At 40.4% G+C, this 23,550-nt stretch overlaps 1 protein-coding gene across 5 annotated transcripts in view; it reads right to left on the reverse strand.

Annotated features, from left to right (window-relative positions):
* Positions 1–23,550, reverse strand: part of CYP19A1 (cytochrome P450 family 19 subfamily A member 1) — a 121,579-nt gene that overhangs the window by 22,176 nt on the left and 75,853 nt on the right. For 3 of the 5 annotated variants that reach the window (XM_077127889.1, XM_077127886.1, XM_077127887.1), the window contains 2 exons: positions 9,178–9,360; positions 3,366–3,516 (listed from right to left, as the gene is read on the reverse strand). In XM_077127889.1, the coding sequence (XP_076984004.1) occupies positions 3,366–3,516; positions 9,178–9,322 (296 nt within the window). In that variant the 5' untranslated portion in view covers positions 9,323–9,360. Of the gene's footprint in view, positions 1–3,365; positions 3,517–8,876; positions 9,143–9,177; positions 9,361–9,680; positions 9,766–23,550 lie in introns of those variants that run through there. The other 2 variants (XM_077127888.1, XM_077127890.1) reach the window with 2 other exon arrangements.

Below are 23,550 nucleotides of genomic sequence, written 5' to 3' on the forward strand. Positions count from 1 at the left end.
ATGCCTTTCCTCCAGATCTCTGCATGGTTCATTCTTTCATGTCCTTCAGGTTTTTATTCAAATGCCTCCTCTGAATGAGGCCTGCCTGATTTAAAATTACACCTCATCCCTGCAACTGGCACTACTCAATCCCTTTTTACTTTAGTGTTTTATATAGAGCATGTAACTACTTGATAGTAAATGTGATCAACCATCCTGGTTTGACCATGACTGTCCAGCTTTAATACCAAGCATTTCACTTCTTGGGGCACCCTCCAGCTCCAGGAAAACTGAGATGTTTGGATAGTCTACTGATATACACTATATATTTTATTTATTGCTGATTTCTTAACAGTATATTGTTCCAGAGGGTAGAGATTTTTGGCTGATTTGTTCATTGTTGTATTCCCAGAGCCTAGACCAACATCTAGTATCGTTCTAGTTCTCAATAGATATTTATTTGATGAGTGAGTGGAGAGCCAGTAATGACTTATAAATTAGGATTATCCAGTCCTTACTATATAATAAATTGTAAATAAATGTGTTAAAAAAAGAAGGAATCCCTTGTAAATTTATACATAATTAAAACAGATGTGCAATTATAACCTTAATTCGTATGTTAATTGCTAGTTCCCCTCTATCAATACTAATCACATTGTTTTTTCTTTGTATTCATGACATATACTAATATGTATACATATGACATAGTCTCATATACATCCATAGACGCTCTTTAATTTCGAGCATAGCAAAGCCACACCAGGGTACCTGCCTGGGGCAATTGCATATTCGTATCCACACGTGACCAGGTGGTCCTTACCCCAAAACCTGAGTTTTAGGTCATTCAAAACCAGACTGTGCTGGTTGGAAAGGCCCTGAAAAGTTGGATCATGAACGCTACACAGTTGTAATGACTACAGACGTCTAACTTTCAAAAGGAAAAAAAATCTGATCAACTCTTCAGATAAAAATAAAAAGCTTTCTGAGGTCCAGTGGGGTTTATTTTGAAGAGGTACGGGTAGTTCTGGAAGGGACTTCAAGAGCAGGCAAGGAAAAGAGATTGGGACAAACATGTCCTATTCCTGCGGGGAACTTAGCCTTTAACAACAAAATCAAGCGACTCTGAGGCAATTAAGGAGAACACAAAGACTCTGACAAAGAGAAAAGCCTGAGCAGACAGGACAGGCAAAGAACTGGAAGAACATGGGGGAAGGGCTGCATTGGTTGTGTGCTCTCTGAAAGCAGAGCAATCAGACACTGCCTCTCACTGTAGCAAGGACTTCTTCAGTAATTTGTCTCAAGGTGAGAATCCCTCTTTGGGATCCAGGGAATTTATCTGGTGATGTCCCAAAGAACAGTTTCTGTTCTAGTACACCGGTCCTGTCTCAAATCCACTCATTTGTCTCTTCAATTCTAGTTTTATACCTCACCAACTGATCTAGACTCAAGGGTAATACAATATGATAAAACCACTTACGCCATGCTTAGGGGCTTCTACTAAACTCAAAGATCTCTTACACCCCCACCCCCGTTCTAATCAGAGGTTCTTAAGCTTGACTGCACTTGGGAATCACCTGGGGATCTTTAAAACATATGAATACCCACCCAAGTCCCAATCCCAGAGACTGGTCTAAAAGTCTGGGGTGCAGCCAGGGCATTCGAGTTTTCAAAGCTCCCTGAGTGGTCCTAATATATAGCCAGGGTGAGAACCACTACTTCAGCTTCTGAGCTGCAGGTAGATGTCATTTTGGGTAAATATCCTGAGGGTCAGTTCACCTGTCTGCTGAGGGAAATTGGTGATAGGGAAGCAGACACTGGATTGAAAAAGGCTGGAAAGCAAGCATGAAAGTCAAGAATTCACAACTAATTCACCAGAGCTCTGTAACCCAGAGGTAAAATCGAAGAATAATTATGAATCAGCCATTAGAGCAACGGTTCTCCAACTGGCATGTGTATCAGCATCACACAGGAGCTTGTTAAAACAACTGCTAGGATCTATCCCCCAAATTTCTTATTTGGTCAGTCTGGTGGGACTGAAGAATGTGCATTTCTAACAAGTTCCCAGACATGTTGATGCTGGTGATTCAGGGACCATTCTGAGGACCGCGTTAGACTGTTTCACAATGAACTTAATGAAGTGACATTTCCAACTAAAATCGTTCTGTTTGAATAAACATGGTCTAACGTAGCTACTCTTAAAGGTGTCACAACAGCAAACTGCATGAAAGAGAAACAAAGCACAAAAACGCAGGTAAAACTCGAGGTATTTGACAGATCTGAAGTAAAATTCCTGGATGGTTTGAAATGGCTGGAGGTATAATGCATTCTTCTCCCCTGCCCCTTTCTTTCAGATATTTGGTTCGGAGTTGGGCTCTGAGGACACGACAGCAATTTATGAAATGAGGTGAGTAATCTTGGCCTGAAAAAAATAATGTACTTTCCAGAAAAAAGTACTTTTTACTTAACTTCTGAGCAAGAGTCGTGTATGTGAACGGATAATTCTAATAAATCAGTAAACTGCCTTAGTTTTAGTTTGTGGATAAAACTCTGTCTGGGATTATAAATATAACAATCCATTAATGAGAAAGCATTAGCAGATAGCTTTGTTAAAAGTCTAGTAAAGAGATCTCGAAGGTACTGAAATATGCTGTGTTTGCAATTCTTCATTTTCTATGATCAGTACAAAGAAAACTAGTTCTTCACAGTAAGCTGATGCATATTTGGTTTACCTTAGAGTGAATTCACCCTGTTAAATTAATCCAGAAAATATGAACAGTGCAGTGGTGGGGGTAGGGGAGAAATCTTTTTTTTTAATAACCAATTTTATTCCTGATTTAAAATCACTTAGTCGGTAGCCACCGCCACCTCCACAGTCATACATAGGATCATAGTATATGAACGGCTTCTCTTTCTTTTGTCTTTTTTCCTGTTTAGATGCTTGGCAGTCTGGCATTAGAATCACATTAGCAAATTGATACAGTTAGATTTTTTTTGGCTCAGGCTCTGCTTTTTTAAATGCTTATTTGTAGAGATAAGATAAAAAAAATTTAGGAAACCAGAAAAGATAATGCCGCTCCCTGAAGTACATTTTGTCAAAAGCGAATTAATTGGATTTGAAGCCTCTGCATTTACTGCCCAGAGATACTTTGCATAATTTCCACCTTTCCTGAGTTCTTGACCTATGTATCTCTGGCCTCAAGCAAAGCCCAATTATTCCACTTGTCTGTAGAGCTGGAATTTCAGCTGAGAATCGCTCACCTTCATATCAGTGGTAAAATCATGGCATTAGAAACTGCATCAAGATATTAAAACAAGTTGTTTTTTAAAATAAGAAAAAGCTCTTCTCAAATTAAAAATTTTATGTCTCGGAGTATTGACAGACTCACTTGCTAATAATGAGTGTTTCCTCTCCACTTATCCAGACTCTCATAAATTCTCCGTACATCTTGTTGTAGTAGTTGCAGGCACTGCCAATCCCCATCCATAGGAATCTGCCGTGTGAAATGAGGGGGCCAATGCCCAAATAGTAGCCAGGACCTAGGAAAGTCATCGTAATCATAGTACAGTCAGCATCTCAGCAACACCAAAAGTAGCAACTTACTTTTTGTTAACGCTGTTCTTGTTCTTTATATCTAAATGTTCTTTTACAACTTCTGATGTACATATGTGTGAATTCCTAATAATATGATGATTAAAAAAATGCAAGCTTAACGTGAGGCTCCTCATCCCTCCATGAATTAAAAATAAAAATAAAATAAAAATAGTTCAGTATCCACACTGCATCAGTTCAATTTGGTCTTAATCACCTCAGTCTGAATGAACTAGGTTATGTGTTTGCTAATTTCTTGCCATATTAAATTGTGTGAGTGATTTCAAATCAAAAACTAGGACAAGTGACACGCTGATAGATCTGCTTGACTGCCTGGTTTTGCCTGAAAACTTTTGGTTTGAATATCCCAATTGATGAAATGAATCAGTTAGAGGTGGATTGTAGTTTTGAATATAATTCTTTTAACTGAGAAAAACAAGGTCTGCAAAGAGAATGTCTAAAGAAAGAACATCCTTTTCTTTTTCTCCCGGTTTATGTCAAACTTGGTAGCTTGATTTTACTGGTGGTGATAAAAGGTTAGACAAAAACTTTTTGGAGTCGTTTTAGGAGTTTCATTGTAAATTAGCTTTTCTAAATCTTTCTTCTTTGGTTCCATTCTATCAGAGGAATAGTTATGAAGCCAAAATGTGCTTAACTATTTGAGACTGCGCCCTCACTCCATAGGCAAAAGTTGTGTTATAATCTAGATAACTTAAGTTTTTCTCTGAATGATGTAAATTAGATGTTTAGTCCTAAATTCAGAAGTAATGTTTGGTCCTTAAGTTTGTAATAGCTGGGTTAATATGGACAAGACTGTCAGCTCTTTTTTTTTTTTTCTTTTTCTTTTTAGGAGAAGGTCTTTGTTAATATTCACAGAACAAAACGCTGTCAAAAGGCTTTTAATTTTATGATTGTTCTGATAATACCATATTTTAAAGTGGATGACTGACTTTATATTAAAATAAACTCATTAAGTTCTTTAAAAGATTTAAACAAGCTGATTTGGTTGCATATTCACATTCTTAAAATGTCAACAGGTATACAGACCTCTGATCAATTCAGAACACGCGTAATAACAAAATACTTTGCTGGATATTTACAGCTTGGACCATTGTAAGTGCTCAATAAATGTTTCCTGAATGAATTTTAAAAAATTAATTAGGCAAGCATATATAATATAAAGGATGAGGTTATCAATGCCATCCTTATTTAGGGTGGTATTTATATTTTGATAAAATGGAAGAATATTCTATAACATACAGTTAGTCCACAGGAGCTCAAACATCTGGCCATATGGAAATAGACTTATTCAATGAACATTTAGTTACCAGGCCAGGCCCACAAGAAACAAAGGCACACAAACGAAAGGCTACACTTTTCATCTTTTATCTAAAAGTTTGTTGCCATGTAGAAAATGCTAATATTTGACAACTGCCGTTCATATTTAAAATATGATAGTGAAGAGCTGTATTCACTGGAAAAGGTAAGATTGTGATGGACTCCGTGCTTAGATTGAGAGCCTGAATGTTGTAATGAGAAGATAATCAGAGTTTTGGGTCCTCAGTGATCAATTAGATGTCAACTTAACTCATCCAACAAACATTTACTGAGGCCCTACTAGGTACAGACACTAGTTCGAAGTTAGGAACTGTAACTCATGACAAGTATTACTTGGTCTCCGTCACAGTCCTGGGTCAAGAGAAGAGGAGACTATGTGAAAAAATTACAAAATCAAATAATTGTAATACAGTGTGATCTTTTCATTTACATTTATGTGTTATCCCACTGGCTGGGGAGAGAATGGTCTAGGAAAGGAGAAACTATGGTAGGTTGTTACCATAGTTTATGTATTTTTGGTTACATCCACATTAGACTGTTCTTGGCTTCTCAGGAGATTAGGGATGGTTGTCTAGGATTGCAGGATCCTCTTTCGTACCCCAGGAGAAGCAGTAAATACTTCACTGCATTTTTGTGCAGAGACAGCCTTGTTGAAGCCAACAGCCAAGACCTCTCGCCAGCTGTCTGTCCTAATAGAGTAATATTGCATTCCACTCCTCAGAGTATACCCTAGAGAAACCCTGCACATGGGGAGCAAGGGAAGTGTACAGGAAGCTCACAGTAACACTATTCACAATAGCCCTAAATGGAAACAACCCAAATGTCCATCAATAGTAGAATTGGTAACTAAATCATGAATCGTTGATATAATTGAATACCACTTGGCAACAATAATAAAGACACGACAGCTGCATACCACCGTGGGGAGAATCTTACAAACAATACTGAACAAAAGAATCAAGAGAGAAGAATAAATAATATATGGTTCAATTGCTAAAAATATTGAAAACCAGGTCACATTAAACTGTGTTGTTTGGGGATGCCCAATTAGGTGGAAAAACTATAGAAGAAAAAGAAAAAAAAGGAATTGTCACAAAATCCAGGCAAGCGTCTACCTCAGGGGAGAGAGAAAGCATGTAATTGAAAGGCACATGAAGAGCTTCTGGGATGCTGGATGGAGGACATTGAGTGTCATTCTGTACACTTTGGGGGAAACTATTTTATAAATGGAAAAAAGGGGAACGTGTTGCCATGTTCTTTTCCCAGCTCTCTCCTCTGGAGATGTGGGGCCCAGGGCTGAGTGTAGCAACTGGAGTGAGAGGACTGTGTTCCAGTTTGGGGCTGCCTGTGTGTCCTCCGGGAAGAGGGTCTACCAGGCACCAGGACAGAGATCGGTGGACGTAGTGCACATTCTCAGAACCGTAGCTCACAAGAACCCCCAAGTATGAATGACTCTTTACCTCCTCTAGACTCCCACAGCCCTCGCTGGTACTAACCCAGCTGCCTGTGTGTGCCCCTGCCGGTCTTTGTCACTCCCATGTAACTTTGTCCAGGGTGGAGACCAGATCTCTTTTGTCTTTACACAGCCCCTCAAACACCCCTCCATAAATACGGATTGCAGAAGTTCAGGTTGGAGCCCCAGTTTTGTTACTTCCTAGCTGTGTGACGTCTCCCCTCTCTGAGTCTCAGATTCCTCATCTACAAAACTACGATTAAAAACACCTAACTGAGCAGATTGCTGTGAAGACCACAAGAGAAATGAAATGGGTGTGAAGCTTTTATGTATTTTAACTTAAGGGCTTTTCATCGTTATCCCCTTTTAACTCCCTTCAGGTCTTTGATGATCCTGGTCTTCCTCCAGACCTATAAAGCCAAGACCGAGACAACTAGTGATTCAGGGGAGCTGGCAGAGGCAGGGCAGGAGTGTGCTCAGCGAGAACCACCCTTACAAGGCAAATTTCCTCATCTTCTCAGCCCCCACCAGGGACCACAGGAACTTACCCAGTCTGTGCCATGAGAGGATTCTGACCAGACCTCACATTATCAGAGAGAAAGCTTGGAACTAAAAACTCCCTGGGTAGCAAAACAATGACCAACCTGAGATTAAGGATTCCCTGGTCGTGCCCTGCACTCCCACCTTCCTTCCAGCTGGGTAGCTCTGGGTTTTCACCCCTCACCTACAAAACGAGGACTTTGAATCCCATGGTTCTGTAATGCTTTGCTTGGGCAAGGCAGATCACCCTCTCTGGGTCTTAGTTTCCCCTTCTGTGAGGAGGAAGGATAAAGCTCATTTCAGTGGCTCTCTAGCTGCTCATGAAAAAATCATCTGGGGACATTAAGAGAAGAAAAAAAAAAAAAAGGCAACCCTGAGTACCACCTCGGACAGTCTAAGTGCCACTCCTTGTACTACATGTTTCCTGTTGGTGTATGATAGCATCAGGTCACAACCTAGAAGTGATGGGCAGAATGCATTAGCATACGCAGCCTCCCAAAGCAGTACTTCAGGAATCCCATTTCTCATTTTTATCTCACTCAGGCTGAACTTCTCACTCAAGGTTACAATAGAACAACCAACAGCAACCACCAGGAGCATAAGCATCTGGCGGGACTTGTCTAAAATATGTTTCCGGGTCTTAAACCTGGAGAGACTAATTCAGTAGGTCTTGGGCAGGGCCCAGGAATTTGCAATTCTAACAAATGTATTTATCTTCTCTGTTTCTTAATACTGCGAATTTGAGAGCCTGGGGCTTACTGGATGGGAAATGTTTAACTTTTTCTCCTTGTGATTTCCTGATAAAACAGGTGGATTGGACTTTAACATCTGAGGCTATGATAGGTGAAAGGAGGAAAAGTCTCCCAGCACTGTTTCCCAGAATCAGACGAGCCCTCTAGAGGGAGGAGAAGTCCAGTGAGGAATGAGGAGTGGCGGGTGAAGGAGGTTTAGGTTAAAGTCCATGAAAGAGAATTCCCTCAACTCTGATTCTCTCTCCTTTAGAGATGACCCCCTCAGGGAGCAGAGAACAAAACCAATGGAATGTTCCATTAAATCGAGTATTACATATACAATCAGTAATTCTTAATATCATCACATAGTTGCATATTCATCATTTCTTAGTACATTTGCATCGATTTAGAAAAAGAAATAAAAAGACAACAGAAAAAGAGATAAAACGATAATAGAGAGAAAAAAAAATCAAGTGAAATCGAGTATTAAAGTAACCTAAAATACCAGGCTGAATCAGATAGAGAGACATGTAGTCATTGGACAAATTTTAAAAAATAGTTCAGACACTGGGCATTTTATACCAGTCCCTTACCCTCCCACTGTAAATCAACTAGCATACTCCCCAGCATCTAAGTCCTAGTTTGCTAACATATCTGTGATCTTCGCACATCTCCCCAGGCTTTCCATTTTTTCTTTTTGCAAATTTGCTTTACCCCTATGAACAAAAAGATCAACTAGATTGACCACACACTTAAAAGTGCGCCTTGCTCTTGAAATAAAGTCATGTTGGCTATGTTGTGGGACTTGGGACAGATACCTGCCATGAGGAATTTTCACTGAAAACTAACGTAGAGTCAGAGGAGATTATCTGATATTTCCAGCATTAATTGTGGAGTGGTAGGCTTTCTATTTGTATTATCTGGAAAATCATGTTATTCTATATTTTTGATTGATCTAGAGACCTTGTTGGAGAGTCCGTCAGGGTTCTATCAGAGTTCTTAGTGGTCCTCTTTCTTTGCCTGCTGCCCAGTCCCTTCTAAATCTTTTGGTAGCTCCACTATCACCACATCCCCAAGAATACAAGACAGTGAAGAGCAGAACAAAGAAAAGAGATAAATACAAGAAAAGGAGAGATCAAGGATGAAGCAAAGTGGAAGGGAGAAAGAAAGGCATTCCAGAAACATTTTTACCTCCAAAAGAGTAAAATTGGAACCCTTAAAGAAAATCATTGGAATTTAATTTTACCTTGCTCTATGCCATCTCAAGCTTGTTTTAAAGGATGCTTATGCCAGATCTACTTTAGGGCAGCAAAATGCAGATTGGAAACTATTACGAGCTAAGATTTTTCTTTTATGGCCTAATTAGAATGAGCACGTAGTTGCTATGAAAGATCTTTGCACCTGAGTCCTAGTTTACAAACATGGCTGTGATCGTCACGCATCTCCCCAGGCTTCCATTTTTTCTTTCTGCAAATTTGCTTTACTCCTATGAACCAAAAGCCTAAGTAAGCAATCTCCTCAGATACAGAAATAAATAACTTCTTTACCTGGTATGGAGGATGTATCCTTATAATTCCAAACCAAGAGGAGAAAGCCAGTGAGCAGCAGGATTGGTATGGTTGCCACAGGCATGGCTTCAGGCACCATGCTGGTGATGTTATAATGCGCTGAGTTCAGCATTTCCAAAATCATCTTACTCTCTTTGACTTCAGAGGAAGCAATTTAAAGTCCTGTGGAAATCAAAGGGGCAAAAAAAATGAGAGAATTCCCCCTAAAAGTTTCTTCTATTTCTTCTTTTGGTTTAGAGGATACTGTACTGTCCAGATGGGCACTCTGCTTTATAATGTGGTTGGACACATAGACAAGACAGATTTCTGGTGACAAATCAAAACAAGCAAGCCTAAGAGAGATCATTTGGCTTGAAGTACGGCTTTTCTGACCTTGATAGACTCTCAGGTTCGTTTAGACACTTGTCTGATAAGTACCTTATCATCTTGCCCTTGAGTGGGTAAAGTGACGTACATTCTCAATTGAGAGCCAAATTTCTTACCAAAACATAAGAAATGGAGCTCATTCCAAAGGTGGAATCATTTCGTGACTTCATCAGCAGGTTTTGTTTAAGCAGTCTTCTTCTCTTGAAGCCAAATTAATTAAAAAAAAAAAAGAAAGAAAGAAACCAAACCAAACCATCCCTAAACCTCTTTCCTTGCTCAAAACTATTCCCCCTAATAGTAAGCTTGTACAGCAAGAACATGTTTCTTCAGTATTGCTGAGGTGTTTCAGGTTGTCTGTTGAATTCATTTTGTCTCAGTGAGGCAGGCAATCTTTATCAGCTTTAATGAGGATCTAAAATCTTTTGTACCACTAGTTGGATTAAGTCATTTCCATTGGCCAATGTCAGAAGTAGTGGGAAAAGAATGAGAGAGGAAGAATAAAGGGAGGGGAAGAGAGAGAAAGATAAGGAATGGAGAGGGAGGGAGAAAGAGAAGACAGGCAGAGTAGAATGCTGCCAACAGTAGACTCAGTGCCCACAGCGACTAACTTCCTGGGCAAGGCAGTCAATTTTTCAGTTTGATGTGGGGTTCTGCTGTGTTATTCAACAATGTACTGTTGAGTCTTTTTTTTTTTTAATATGGGCAGGTACCGGGAATCAAACCCCAGTCTCTGATATGGCAGGCAAGAACTCTGCCTGCTGAGCCACTGTGGCCTGCCCTGAGTCTGTCTTTTTAGTCGGGTTTTTGTAATATTAGTGCACTCAAAAGAGAGTGTCAGAAATGGTGATTTGTAGTTGAAGAGGATTTGGTTGAACAGACATGTGTACCAAAGAAGGAGCCACCAATAAATGCATTACCAGTAACAGGTGGCATACTCCAAGGTTTGCCTTCTCTTAGAAAGTGCCCTAAATTTCAGGAGCTTTCGGTGGCTCTGAAACATACTGCGGCTGGGTGTTACCTAGTATTAAAGTTCTGAGGTTTGTAGTTGGACTGAAAGACTGTGTGGTTACAAGTCAAAACAAGCAAGCCTAAGAGAGATCTTTTGTCTTGAAATGTGGCATTTATGACTTTGATAGAGTCTCATGTTTATTTAGACACTCTTTAAAACTCTGTAGAAAATGTTCTATCTGCCTTTTTGCATTTATTGAGGGGAGAGAAGCCATAACTTTCATACAATTCTTTAAAGAATATGTGAATATATTTCCCCTTCACTATTTTGAAATCTTAAAAATCCAATCAAAGACTGCCTTCTGACAGCAGAAATTTCACAGTATAGTTGAATCCATTCAGTTGGTTTATTATTTTGTTGAGTCATTCTATTTCTGTTATTTCACTACTTAAATAGTTATTAACACTTGTGTGCAAGGCACATTTTATATATATAAAAGTTGACACTGAAAAGTCATCATGTCTATTATCATTAGCTTCCTCTGTTAATGAGAAGCTACTTCGAACAGTTTGAGATTTTTAAGATTTTAATTTCCAAAGTAGAATTTTGCATCTCTTTGAAGTAAGTGCTTTGAGAATTTCTGACAACCAGGACCTAGAGTTTTCTGTTGTAGTGATGAAACCTGAAACCAATGTTAAAAACATAAATGAGAAAAGTGGCTATGTAAAAAAGGGGGAAGACATCCCAGAGGAAGTGATACTGGCAAAAAACTTCACATTAAAAGACCTCTCAAAGGTATTTCAGAACATTTAAAGTACGAAGGAGAAAATGTTGGAAGCTGATCCAGACTTAGGAATATGTCAGTTCAGCAAAGCATCAAAATGATGCTCAATTCATTTTATAAGCTATATGAAGGGAAGAAAAAGCCAAGACCTGTTCAAACTACTCTTGATAAGGAGAGAGAAGAGAAATTTTTTTCATTTCCCTATACACTTATAACCTACCATAAGAGAAGTTTAAATGTTCTGACAAAAATTTTTAAAGGTCACAGAAAATTTCTCATTGATTATTAAGATTGCTTTGCACGGTTTCAGCTTGCATGGTCATTTTTATGGCCCTGCACAACCAGGCAAAGTATGGAACTTCCTATACATATAAGTGTTTAATGGCCTCAGGAGCACCTTTGAAAGACCCAGCAGGATTAGAAATTTTTTAACATGTACAAAACACTGACAGGCATTTTTCCAGGTGCTTTATATTGAGCCATTCATTCTCTCAACCACCCTATGAGCCAAGTGTGATTATCATCCAATTTACAAATGGGGCAGCTGAGGCATGGGGACGTTAAGTTGTTCTAGTTTGCAAGTCCACAGTTCTAAAGCCATGAAATGTCCCAAGTAAAGCAAGGCTACAGAAAGTTTTCACAATCACACAGTCACATTATGAAAGCTATGAGATCTCATCTTATTGTACATTGTTTTCCTCACTCAGAACATTCTGATGTGACCACACAGGCAGGTTGAGCAGAGGTCTTTAAAAGGTGGTGCAGGAACATTGGAAGGTCCTAGAGTTCATAGAGGTAGCTTATATTCCCCCCTGCTAGGGGGCCACCCCCCATGTATATATATTCTGTCCGCAAGTGCCGTGCACCTTCAAGGGCCATCTGAGATGACTGGCTCTCCACTGCTTTTTGATGCTTCCTTCTTTAGGTCCTGCCATATTGTTTGCAGGATGGTCTCCTATTTGGTCAGGCATCCCACACTGTCCTGGGTACCAAGCAGGGGCTCTGACTACCTAATAAGCCAGGCCAGAATGGAGGCCCCTGTTCTTGGGGTGTAAGTGTTCCTGGGATGGAGCCTCAGGTATCATAACACCTTTACTAAGTGCTCTGTTGACCCCAGGGGAAGAAAATGCCAGCCCCACCCCCAGAGTCCCCATCCTGAGCCAGGGCAGGTGAAGGTGTCTGGAGATGGAGATCATGACCTCCAGCGGAGTCTGGGACTTTGGAGTCAGGATACACCCCAGGCTCCATAGAATGCATTGGTATAGCCCTGATCCTCTGCAGAGGTGCCATCCCTGCTCACCTATCCTGACCCTACCTTGCAGCAGAATGGGGGTGACCCATCCAGCAGAAAGAAGAACTGAACTACTCTGAGTCCTAAGAGTGAGTGTTCATCCTCCTCATCTCCCCAAAATACTTGGTCTGGCCCTCTTTCATGTTTCCATTCTCAAAGAAATGAGACCCAGTCATCTTGGGTTTTCCTTCCTGTTGCCCTCTGATCTGGGTCCCTACAGGGGGCTGCCCACCTTCCTTGGGGCTGCTGTTAGTTGCAGTAAAGATGTGATCTTGGTCCCCAAGAAGGTGACAGAATGGGGCTTGGGAGGAGAGGATACAAACCCTTTTCGAACAGTTCCCCCAGTGAATGAGAACTTCTGGAGGGGTTTTGTGGGGCTGGGAACATAATGTTAAGCAGAAAGAAGGAACAGCAAGGAACAGAAAGAAGGCCAGTGAACAGTCTCAGAAAGCAGGGGACAGTGTTGGCTGGAGATGGTGTTAGGGGACATCCTATGTGGTCAGCCACATTGAAGATGTTGACATTTATCCTAAGAGCAGTGAGAAACCATTGAAAGACTATAAGCAGGGGGCAACAAAATCATATTTATGTTTTGAAAATCTAAATCACTCTGGCTGAGTGGGAAGAATGGTGTGGTGTGGAGGTGGTGATGGAGTCAGTGAAGGAAGACCATCCAGGAGACGCCCACAGATTTTCAGGTGGGAGAGGGAGGTCTGGGTAGAAATCAAATCCTGGCCTATGGAAGATATCACCCAAGGAGACTGTATAGAGTGAGAAAGGTATTTTGAGGGACATCAAAATTTAATGACAGGTAGAGGAGAATAAACCTTATAAGCTGGGTTTACAAAAAAGGCAGAGGAGTGGCCAGAGAGATAGAAGGAGGACGAGGAGAGGTTGATCACAGCCAAGTACTAGCATCTTAGATGAATAAGGAGGAATGGCTGAGATATTACACTTATGACTAGTAGAGAAGAAGCTTGCTGGCTGACTACCAGCAGGACTGGAGCTTGCAGACATTTCTGTCGTCCTCTTTTACCTCAGCTTTCATCTTCATCCCTTCTGTACCATGGAGCCCCTTGTCCCCAAGCTACGTACTCCACATGGTCTCTAGCTCTTGATCATTAAACATGGCAATTCAGGCCATGAGAAAGAAAAGGAAGCAGTGTTTGGGGCCAGAGACCCACCATGGGTTCCTCAGAGCCTATTGAATATAAGGGCTGCCCATACCCAAACCACACTCTCACCAACAGGTAGATGCTGACTTGTGGAAGAGGCAGAAAGGGTACAGCTGGGTACCACTACAGCAGCAGCAGTCATTTCTCTAAGATTTTCCCAACGCTTAAATTTTTAATTCAGTGCAGCAAGACCTAGCACATTGCCTGTCATCAGAGGGGATAAGTTAAATGGATTTTTCAGCCAAATGTATATAGCCTGAAGAAATAAACAAAACAATAACAACAACAACAAAAAACACAGAAGTGACAGCCTAAGAAGAATCATGACACCTGAGTCCAAGTCTCAGTTCTGTGGCTAACTAGCCCCATGACCTCTTTCAGTCCCCAAACTTCTCTCAGCCTTGGCTGAGGAAGTGAAGTCCCTTACTGAGGTAAGGGTTATGTGAGACCTCCAGAGCTGTACACCCACCAGTGGCGTTGGTTGTCTTTTCTTGGTTTTAAGGTCACTGGGGCACACAGATCTGTTTTCCATGAAACTGGCATCAACAATGGAAGGTCCCAAGGGGTGTACAATGCTTAGGATAGCATAGATGCCACCAGCCAGAGAGGCCACTGAACCTGTTTCTTATAGCAGGATCTAGAGTCATGTGTAAGCCTTGGTTTCTCAAGATTTACTACAGTAGGTCCTAGTCACCGTGCTTCCTGGGTACCATAAATTCCTCCCGGGCAAGGAGTCACATCTCACTCCTCTCTGCAGCCTGCCCAGAGGCTACCATTTACCACTTAGTAAATGCTCAGTAAATGTTGGTGAAGTAAATGAATGGAGGGTTAGCAGGTTAAGCTTTTTAGGCCTGAAGTCATCAAAGAATGACACATTCATGTGCCCATAGAAGAATGTTTCTCTTATGCTATCTGTAATTCTAAATGCCAAGTTCCAGCAGTGCAGTGGCCTACACCCACCACCCAAACAGTCAGATAACAGCAGCATTAATGGCGTTTTCTTGTGAGATTATCTGTTATTTAATGAACAAACTGTGAGGCCACAAAGATATCCTAGAGCATGGCCAGGCAGGCAGTCCCTGACAGGGAGCCACTGGCTGACCGCAGAGTGCTGGAGTTACTAAACCTCTCTGGACCTTCATTTCTTTATCTGTAACACAAAGGGGTTGGGCCACATGACCCTTTCTAGTTCTGTGGTCTGATGCCTTACACTTTGTCTGAGCTTTCTCCTCCCCAGTCTCTATCTCCACCCCCAGTGCCTTTACCATTTTTTTCAATTCTCTTTTTCTGTACCACTGTCTTAGGCCAGCCAGTATGGCCTGAAAGCCCAGGTGCCCAGGGCTGATCTGGGAGGTGAGAGGCTAGGATATGAATGGCCAGCTTTGGCCATCTTCTCCAGGTTTTCTTGTTCTCTTTGGAAGACTGAACCCATCCTGAAAATCTAATAAAAGTGGTGGGACCTCACCTTGGAGAACCACACTCATGAATCAACATGTTTTAATGCTTTGAATACCATTCTGGGTTCCCACACACCCTTGAGGCCCCTCAACAGATCCAAGATTAACAACTCCTGTGCTTGGCTCCTTTTTCTGTCTTCTCCCTCAAGGGCCCAGAGTCCCCAGAGGCTTTTACCAGAACAAAACTTCCTTCACTGACCAGTAAAGTGAGGTCTCCAGGTTAGAAGTGAATGAAATTTACCTTGGAGATTTTACATTTCAACTGGATTCCAACTCTGCAAGTGAAGGTTTGATGATCTGTGGTAGATTTTGTGACCCATGGAACTAGTGAGAAAGATTTTGGTGGGGAGCAAGAGGCATGTATGACATCGTGAAATCCAATCTGTGGTTTTACCTCAGACACTGTCCAAGACTGCACGTTAGCCCTGCAGTAGGCATCACCACTTACTGGATCTCTGGGCTTCTGCCGTGGAGAGTCCCATTCCATGAAGAGCATATGCATGTGCAGGCTAATGTCTTCAAACCAATAGTTTGTCTTAATGTCTTTCTTGTCCTAACTGCTGTTCTGGGTACTAGGGCTATAGTGCTGAACAAAAAGAGATCCTTGCCCTCAAATACTTTGGGTGAAACAGATCCACGTAAATCACAATGACAGAAGTCAGATTGCAGAAGTGTGCATCCAGAGGCACAAACAACTGTGGGAAGAGAGGAGACAGAGATTATCCTGAGAAGTTGGGGTCTGACTTCAAGAGTTGACTGTTAAGAAGGACCATTATTTTTTTGTAAGGTGCCAAGTTAGTAGAAGGGCGTGGCAGATTGAAAGATGAGAAAATGGACAGGGGAAACTCAAAGCTCTTCTGCCTCCCTTCCTGTGCCATCTCTTTCCTGGGTTCAGATGGGCCCTTTATCACTGTGTTCAGTACCTCAGTTTCTTCATCAGAAAAATGGGAGAAAAAACAGAACCTCTCAATATTGTTACTGTGAGAAGGAAATGAGATAAAGCATATTAGGGCCTTCTCAGAGTGTCTGGCACATGATAAGAGTTCAATAAAAGTTACCATTAGTCTTCAATGTCTAATAAGAGCACAGGTTATAATAATGGGCAGTCCTGGGAATAGCACAAAAGAGCAAAACCTCCAGTCTGGGGTTGTGCTCTCAGGGCTCACTAAAAAGCTGTGTGCTTTTGGGAAGATTATCATGCCTCTCGGAGGACTCAGAGGTGAGAGGTGGTCTCTTAGCTCCCTTCGTGATCTGGAGTTCTGTGATTCTATGACTGTCTTGTCATGGGGTCACTAGAGATGGTGTCAGAGATGCTGAGGTGACCTGAGGAGAGTTGTGGAATAGCTGACTTCAACTCCTGTGACCCTGCTGGACCCCAACGCTTCCTTGTCTATGTCATCTCCCAGCATTTTCCGTCTAGCTACTTCTCCTCTCCCCAGGCAGAGGAAATCATCTCACCAAAATAACTAGTAGCCAGTGGCTGATCCTTCAACTTGTTATCCCTCTTGGGGATTTTTTTTTAAACAAGTACCTGAAGGAGTTCTTTGGAGGTCACCAGTTTGGCACTCTTTTAGCTCTACAGAGGCCTGCTGTCTGATAGGAGAGAAAAACTAAAATGCACGATACTATTGACAAGTACAAAGAGATGCTAGTACAGAGATGTAGCTAAAGAAGGCAGGAAAGTAGGACTTGTTCTGGGCCTTGAAATGTGGTTGGGATGTTGACAGTGAGTGGAGGAGAGGGCTTTACTGGGAGGAATGTGTAAGGTAGTTGAGGATAATGAGACTGAAGAAGTAGGGGTCACATCAGAAAGTATTAGTATCCACTAGTGGGACTGTGATGGGGAAGAATATAGGAAAGGCATTGCTTTCTTAGCTGACCCCTCACTTCTAATTTGTTCATGCTCATGGAAGGAGTCACAAGCTGTAAACAGAAGGAAGAGTTTACACCTGAGGAAACTGATTAATCAAAACAGGACTCTAAAATATGTTGAATACCCTTAGACACAAGCAGATACTGCATCTATAAAAAGATTTACAGATAATGGACACTAACTATGCTTAGAGCACTTTTAAACTAGGCACTGTTTTAGCTCTACAGAGGCCTGCTGTCTGATAGGAGAGAAAAACTAAAATGCACGATACTATTGACAAGTACAAAGAGATACTAGTACAGAGATGTAGCTAAAGAAGGCAGGAAAGTAGGACTTGTTCTGGGCCTTGAAATGTGGTTGGGATGTTGACAGTGAGTGGAGGAGAGGGCTTTACTGGTAGGAATGTGTAAGGTAGTAATGTGTAGAATGTGTAAGAGCACTTCTATGCTGCTCTACAAGGAGAAGAGAGGAAGTTTTAAGAAAAATTGCAAATTTTACCAGATAAATTGCATGTAGGTGCTAAGAGCAGAGTGAGGCATTGTCAGAACTAAATATGAGCCTTGTGAAAATATTCTGAATTTACCTCTACTTTAACTTACATCACATTGTCACCAAGAACTATTTGATTATCCATCTTTTCCATCATAGTAGGCTTTAAGTGATCTTTTACTGCTTCCCAAATTAAGTCTGCTTTCATTGAGTGAAGAATCAGCCCCACTGAGATATCTATATGACCTTTTTATATTGCTGATAATTCAGGTGGTTCTTTTGTTTCAGTTCTGGGAAATTCTTGACTAATATTTCTTTGTATCTTGTCTCCCTATATTCTATTTTCTCCTCCTAGGATATCAATTGGATAATATTGGGTCTTATGAATCCATCCTGTTCTTTCATATTTCCCATCTCTTATGTCTTACAGCTGTATTTTGGGCTAATTCCTTGACTGGATCTCCCACCTTTTCAGCTATTATCTATTTGGCTTTTCAGCCCATGTATTCAGATTTTTGTTTTAAAAATCAAAATGTTAGTGTCCATTATCTGTAAATCTTTTTATAGATGCAGTATCTGCTTGTGTCTAAGGGTATTCAACATATTTTAGAGTCCTGTTTTGATTAATCAGTTTCCTCAGGTGTAAACTCTTCCTTCTGTTTACAGCTTGTGACTCCTTCCATGATGTTGGAATTCATCAGATGTTTGGTGGTTCTAAATTATTTTTGTGGCTGAAATTCCCTGTTAGTTGGCTGCCATTGTTTGTTCACCTTTTGGTAGAGGAGAGGAGAGGCAGGATGCTCTGCTGCAGCTTGTCCACCAGTCTTGTTTTCAGAGAGGTTAAGGGGTAGAAGAGACTACTATGCAGAGTATATTAGCAGTTAGGCTTCTAGGCTTGGGTATATCCTCCCTCTCCACCTCCAACCCTTTATACCCATAGCTCCTTTCTGGAGGCAGGGTCCCTATTGCTGCTTGCTGCTTGGTAATGAGAAGAAAGATGTACATGGATACCTAAATCTGATTCCCCAACCTATTGTTGCCCCTGGTTTCCTGCCATAAGAATCCAGTATTTTCAGGTGTAGAACCTTTTGGGGTTCTGTCCCACCTTTGTAGTGATACTCTTCTTTTGACCTGTTTCATCAGATTGATCCTGTAAGATTTTATGCTCCCACAATTTTTGGCCAAAGAGGGCTCCCCTTCTCATTTTATAGTTCAGGTGTGTATTTTAAATTTTTTTCTATGAATTCTAGAGATTTGGGGGTGAGAAGGAGAGGCTACAGTATGTGCTCAGTCCAACATCTTGAACTGTTCATTGAGGATATTAAAAATAAGGTGTCACAGAGTTCTGAGAGCAATCCCGAATTAGGGGCTCTAGTGATGTTTTAGTAATATTGAAATGAACAGTTAGGCTGTGATACTGGTCAGAAGTGATGGGTTCTCTGTCAGGTGTGTGCAAATGACCAATTCCAGAACCACCAGGGTTTCAAAGAGAGAAAAAGTTTATTGCTAGGTGCAAAGCAGGAGATATGATGGCCTATCAGCCTAAAAATCTGTCTCCCTGAGCTGTAATTTTGATGTTTTATAGTATCAAAAGATGATCAGGTTTTAGAATAATAAGCATAGTAGCTCTAGCTGTAATTAGAGGTGATCTAATTATTGAGCATGTGCAGATTATATGCGTAGTCACAGAACGTATTTAAGAAAATGGTGACTTTGATATGATGGTCATGATTTTTAGCATTATGAGGTATAGGTCACCTATAGATTAGAATTTAAGCTACTATGCATGTCAGCTGACCCTATTTTGGTTAGATCCAACTTTATCAAGATAGCATTAAAACTGGGGAGGGTTAGTTCTGGGCTGTCTCAAAACCCTTCATTAATAAACATTAGGACTGTCTTTAGTGAGTGTAAGACTCTAAATTTCAAAAAAAACAGGTAAAATGGGTACTGGTGAGGCTTAGTAACAAGGTTTTTACAATTACAAGGGCACAAGATGAAGGCTATCCAATCATTATCAGAGATCAAGGCAGCTGGATTATAGTTCAGAGATTTCAGGTATTTTCCTTCTATATACCAAAAAGTAAAACAAAGAATATATAATGATTCAATTATCACAATCATCCCCTAAGTCCTAGCTTCTGGGTTACATTACCTCCCTGTCATTTGAAAATTCTCTCAATATTGAGAGATATCTGGGTGATGACTGTTCTAACTTCATGGTGAAAAGGGACGTTGGCATTATGCAGGTAGAGAAACGAAACTGGTTGTTGTTCTTGAAGAGACTAGTACCTCTGGGTTCAGGGCTTATCTGATATAGGAACAATCCAGAGGCTTTAAGTCTCAAAGAAATAAACTTAGTCAAACTTTTTATAGAGTCTTAGATAGAGCTCAGTATTCTTTAGGTTTTTCAAGAACATTGTTGGTTGAGGCTTGTTATACTGTGTGGCAGTCTGCAATAACTGGCCAAAACTTCTATAAGAATAACCTCCAGAATGATCTCTTGACTCCATTTGAAGTCTCTCAGTCATTGAAACTTCACTTTTGTTTTCCTTTGTTTGGTCAACCAATTCCACGATGCCAGGGCCAGGTTCATCCCTGGGAGTCATGTCCCAGATTGGGGTGGAAGGTAATGAATTTATTTGCAGAGTTTGGCTTAGAGAGAGAGACACCACATCTGAACAGCAAAAGAGGTTTTCTGGGGGTAACTCTTAGGCATATTTTTAAGTAGGCTTAGCTTTGCCATGACAGAAATAGTTTCAAGAAGGCAAGCCTCAAGATCAAGGGCTTAGATTATCAAATTGGGAGCCCCTATTGCTTAAGAGAATAGTGGGAAGTCACCAGATGGGGAAGTTTTATAGTTCAGTGTTTTCTTCTCTAGTCCCTCAAGAAAGTTTGCTTCTTGTTTGCTTAATGAACACTTTTTCATTTTCTACCTCAAATACTCTGTAATGCATCAGGGTATTACATTATCCTGTACAAAATATTATGATTTTTTCCCCTTATTTTAAGGTCCATATAAGCTGACCAGACAGTTTAAATTAGGGTTCTACAGAAAATTTAGATTTTGGACAAAACATCTCTTCCTTTGGTCTCATGCAGAAGTTAAAAGTTTTAAAATACAGACAGTATCATCTTTTACCCTGTATTCTGAATGATCAGCTTTATTTACATCTCTAATTGAAGTCAGATCTCTTTTCCAGCTTCTTTAACAGTTGCTATATAGAGTAATACTGACTTTCAGAGCTGAGAACTCTAACTCTGAGTCTCAGCTGTCACTCAGATACCCAAAGTTTCAGGAAACTACCAGGTTATATACAAAGAGCAAAGAATCTCAGAATTTAGAAATAACAGTTAAAGTTCAGGAATAAATGTGGCTACCGTGAGATGTTATAATCTAGGCCCTAATTTTCTTATAATCATTTTTTAAGTTAAGCTATTTTAGAATATAAAGATGTTTAACAGTTGACTTATATTGGAGTCATCAATCACCAACCACAGCAGAAGTTTTGTCCTGACTCACCTTTACACATTTACCAGGATTATGTTAATAGGTAGAATATGACATATATACTTGCCTTGCTTCTCTTTTAAAGTCCCTTTTAGTTGAAGATGAAATTCTTAGAGTTGACCACATGTACTTTTAGAGAAGCATTAGAGCAAAGTAAAGTAACTGACATTACTGTCAATTGTTTATAACCTTTTCTAAGAATAAATAAAACCATGACTAAGCATCATATTGTTGTCTAACATCATACAAATCAATATCAGGATATAACATGGACAGTGAGAACATTGTCAAGTCTTTAGGGGTTTTACACATTTCTAATATATGAATAACATTTCACCCATAACATGTTTAGCTTAATAGAAGGATAGAAAATCCCTTTTCAATTGTAATACTTCCCAAAGTAATACTTCCTATGGAATGTTAAACTGTTTTAGTACCTCACTTTTACAAGGTGAAAGAACAAGTCCTTTGTTCTCTCCTTTAAAAGTGAGACTTGTTGTGCCAATTTGAAACTGCTATATGCCCCAGAAAAGCCATATATTTAAATCCTCATTCAATATTCTTGGTTGTGATCTTTTTGACTAAGTTGTCTCAATGGAGATGTGACTCACCCAGTTATGAGTGGGACCTTTTGATTCTGTGGTTTCTGTGGAGATGTGTCTCCACCCATTCAAGGTGGGTCACTTACTAGACTCCTTTTAGAGGGAACCATTTTGGAAAAAGCTTCAGAGCCCACACAGCCAGAGACCTTTGATGCAGAAAGAAAATGCCCCTGGGAAGCTGTTTGAAGAAGCTGGGAGAGAAAGCTAGCAGAAGTCACCAGGTGCCTTCCCAGCTGAGTGAGAAACCCTGAACTTCATCAGCCCTTTCTTGAGTAAAGGTATCTCTCCCTGGGCGCCTTAGTTTGGACATTTTCATAGCCTTAGAACTGTAAACTTACAACTTAATTCCCTTTTAAAAAGCCATTCCATTTCTGGTATATTGCATTCCAACAGCTTTAACAAGCTCTTGGTACCAGTGAAGGGGGTGCTGTGGCTTGCAAATACCAAATATGTTGGAATGGCTTTTAAAAAACATATTTTTATTGAAAAATTTTAACACACAAACAGTCCATCCATTGTATACAATTGGTGGCTCACAGTATCATCACATAGTTGTATATTCATCAACATAATCATTTTTAGAACGTTTGCATCACTCCAGACAAATAAAAAGAAACAACTCATACATCCCATATCCCTTACCCATCCCTCTCATTGACCACTAGTATTTCAATCTACCCAGTTTTTTTTTTATCCCTTACCTATTTATTCTCTCCCCCCCCCCCTTTTTTTTTATTAACTCATCTTTCCATATCCTGGATAAAAGGAGCATCAGACAAAGGTTTTTCCCAATCACATGGTCACATTGTAAAGGTATATCATCTGAGAGGTACAGTCATCTTTAAGAATCAATGCTACTGGAACACAGTTCAGCAGTTTTAGGTACTTCCCTCTAGCTGCTCCCATACACCATAAACTGAAAAAGGATATCTCTATAATGCATAAGAACAACCTCTAGAATAACCTCTTGATCTGAAATCTCTCAGCCACTGAAACGTTGTCTCATCTCTCTCTTCCCCCTTTTGGTCAAGAAGGTTTTCACAATTCCATGATGTCAGGTCCCAGCTCATCCCGGGAGTCTTGTCCTATGATGCCAGAAGATTTACACGTTGCAGGTCATATCCTTGTGGGGTGTTGGGGCAGTGAGTTTACCTGCCGAGTTGGCTTAGAGAGGCCACGTCTGAGCCCCAAAAGAAGTTCTCTGGGGGTGACTCTTGGGCATAATTATAAGTAGGCTTAGTTTCTCCTTTGCGGAGATAAGTTTCACGGGGTCAAACACCAAGTTTGAGGGCTTAGATTATTGAATCGGTTATTTCTACTGCTTGCAAGAATATCAGGAATTCCCCAAATGAGGGAGTTGAATATTTCCTCCTTTCTCCCCAGTCCTCCAGGGGACTTTGCAAATACTTTTTCTCTGCTCACATTACTCTGGGGTATATCATATTATCACACTAAACTATACAAATCAAAGAGATCTCACAGCCTATTCAAGATTCCATATAACTCTGATAGTCAAATAAACTGACCATACAAGTTAAATTAGATCATGTGCTACTGTAATTATAAAATTTTGCACCAAATATTTTTCCCTTTAATTTCACACAGAAGTTGAAGTTTTAAAATATGGATCATATCATCCTTTACCCTGTATTTCTGATTTACTTTACTCCTATCCAGATCAACTTCATTCATATCTCCTATTGAAGTTTAACCACTTCTTCAGCTTTTTAAAGTGTTGCTTTATGAGGTAATGCTTTCATTCTTCTAACTCTGAGTCTCAGGTGTCACATAAATACCTGAAGTTTCAGGAAACAACAGGTTATATGCAAGTAGCTCAGTATCTCAGAATTTAGGA

This window comes from Tamandua tetradactyla, chromosome 14 (genome assembly GCF_023851605.1).
Source record: "Tamandua tetradactyla isolate mTamTet1 chromosome 14, mTamTet1.pri, whole genome shotgun sequence".
NCBI classification, from domain to species: domain Eukaryota; kingdom Metazoa; phylum Chordata; class Mammalia; order Pilosa; family Myrmecophagidae; genus Tamandua; species Tamandua tetradactyla.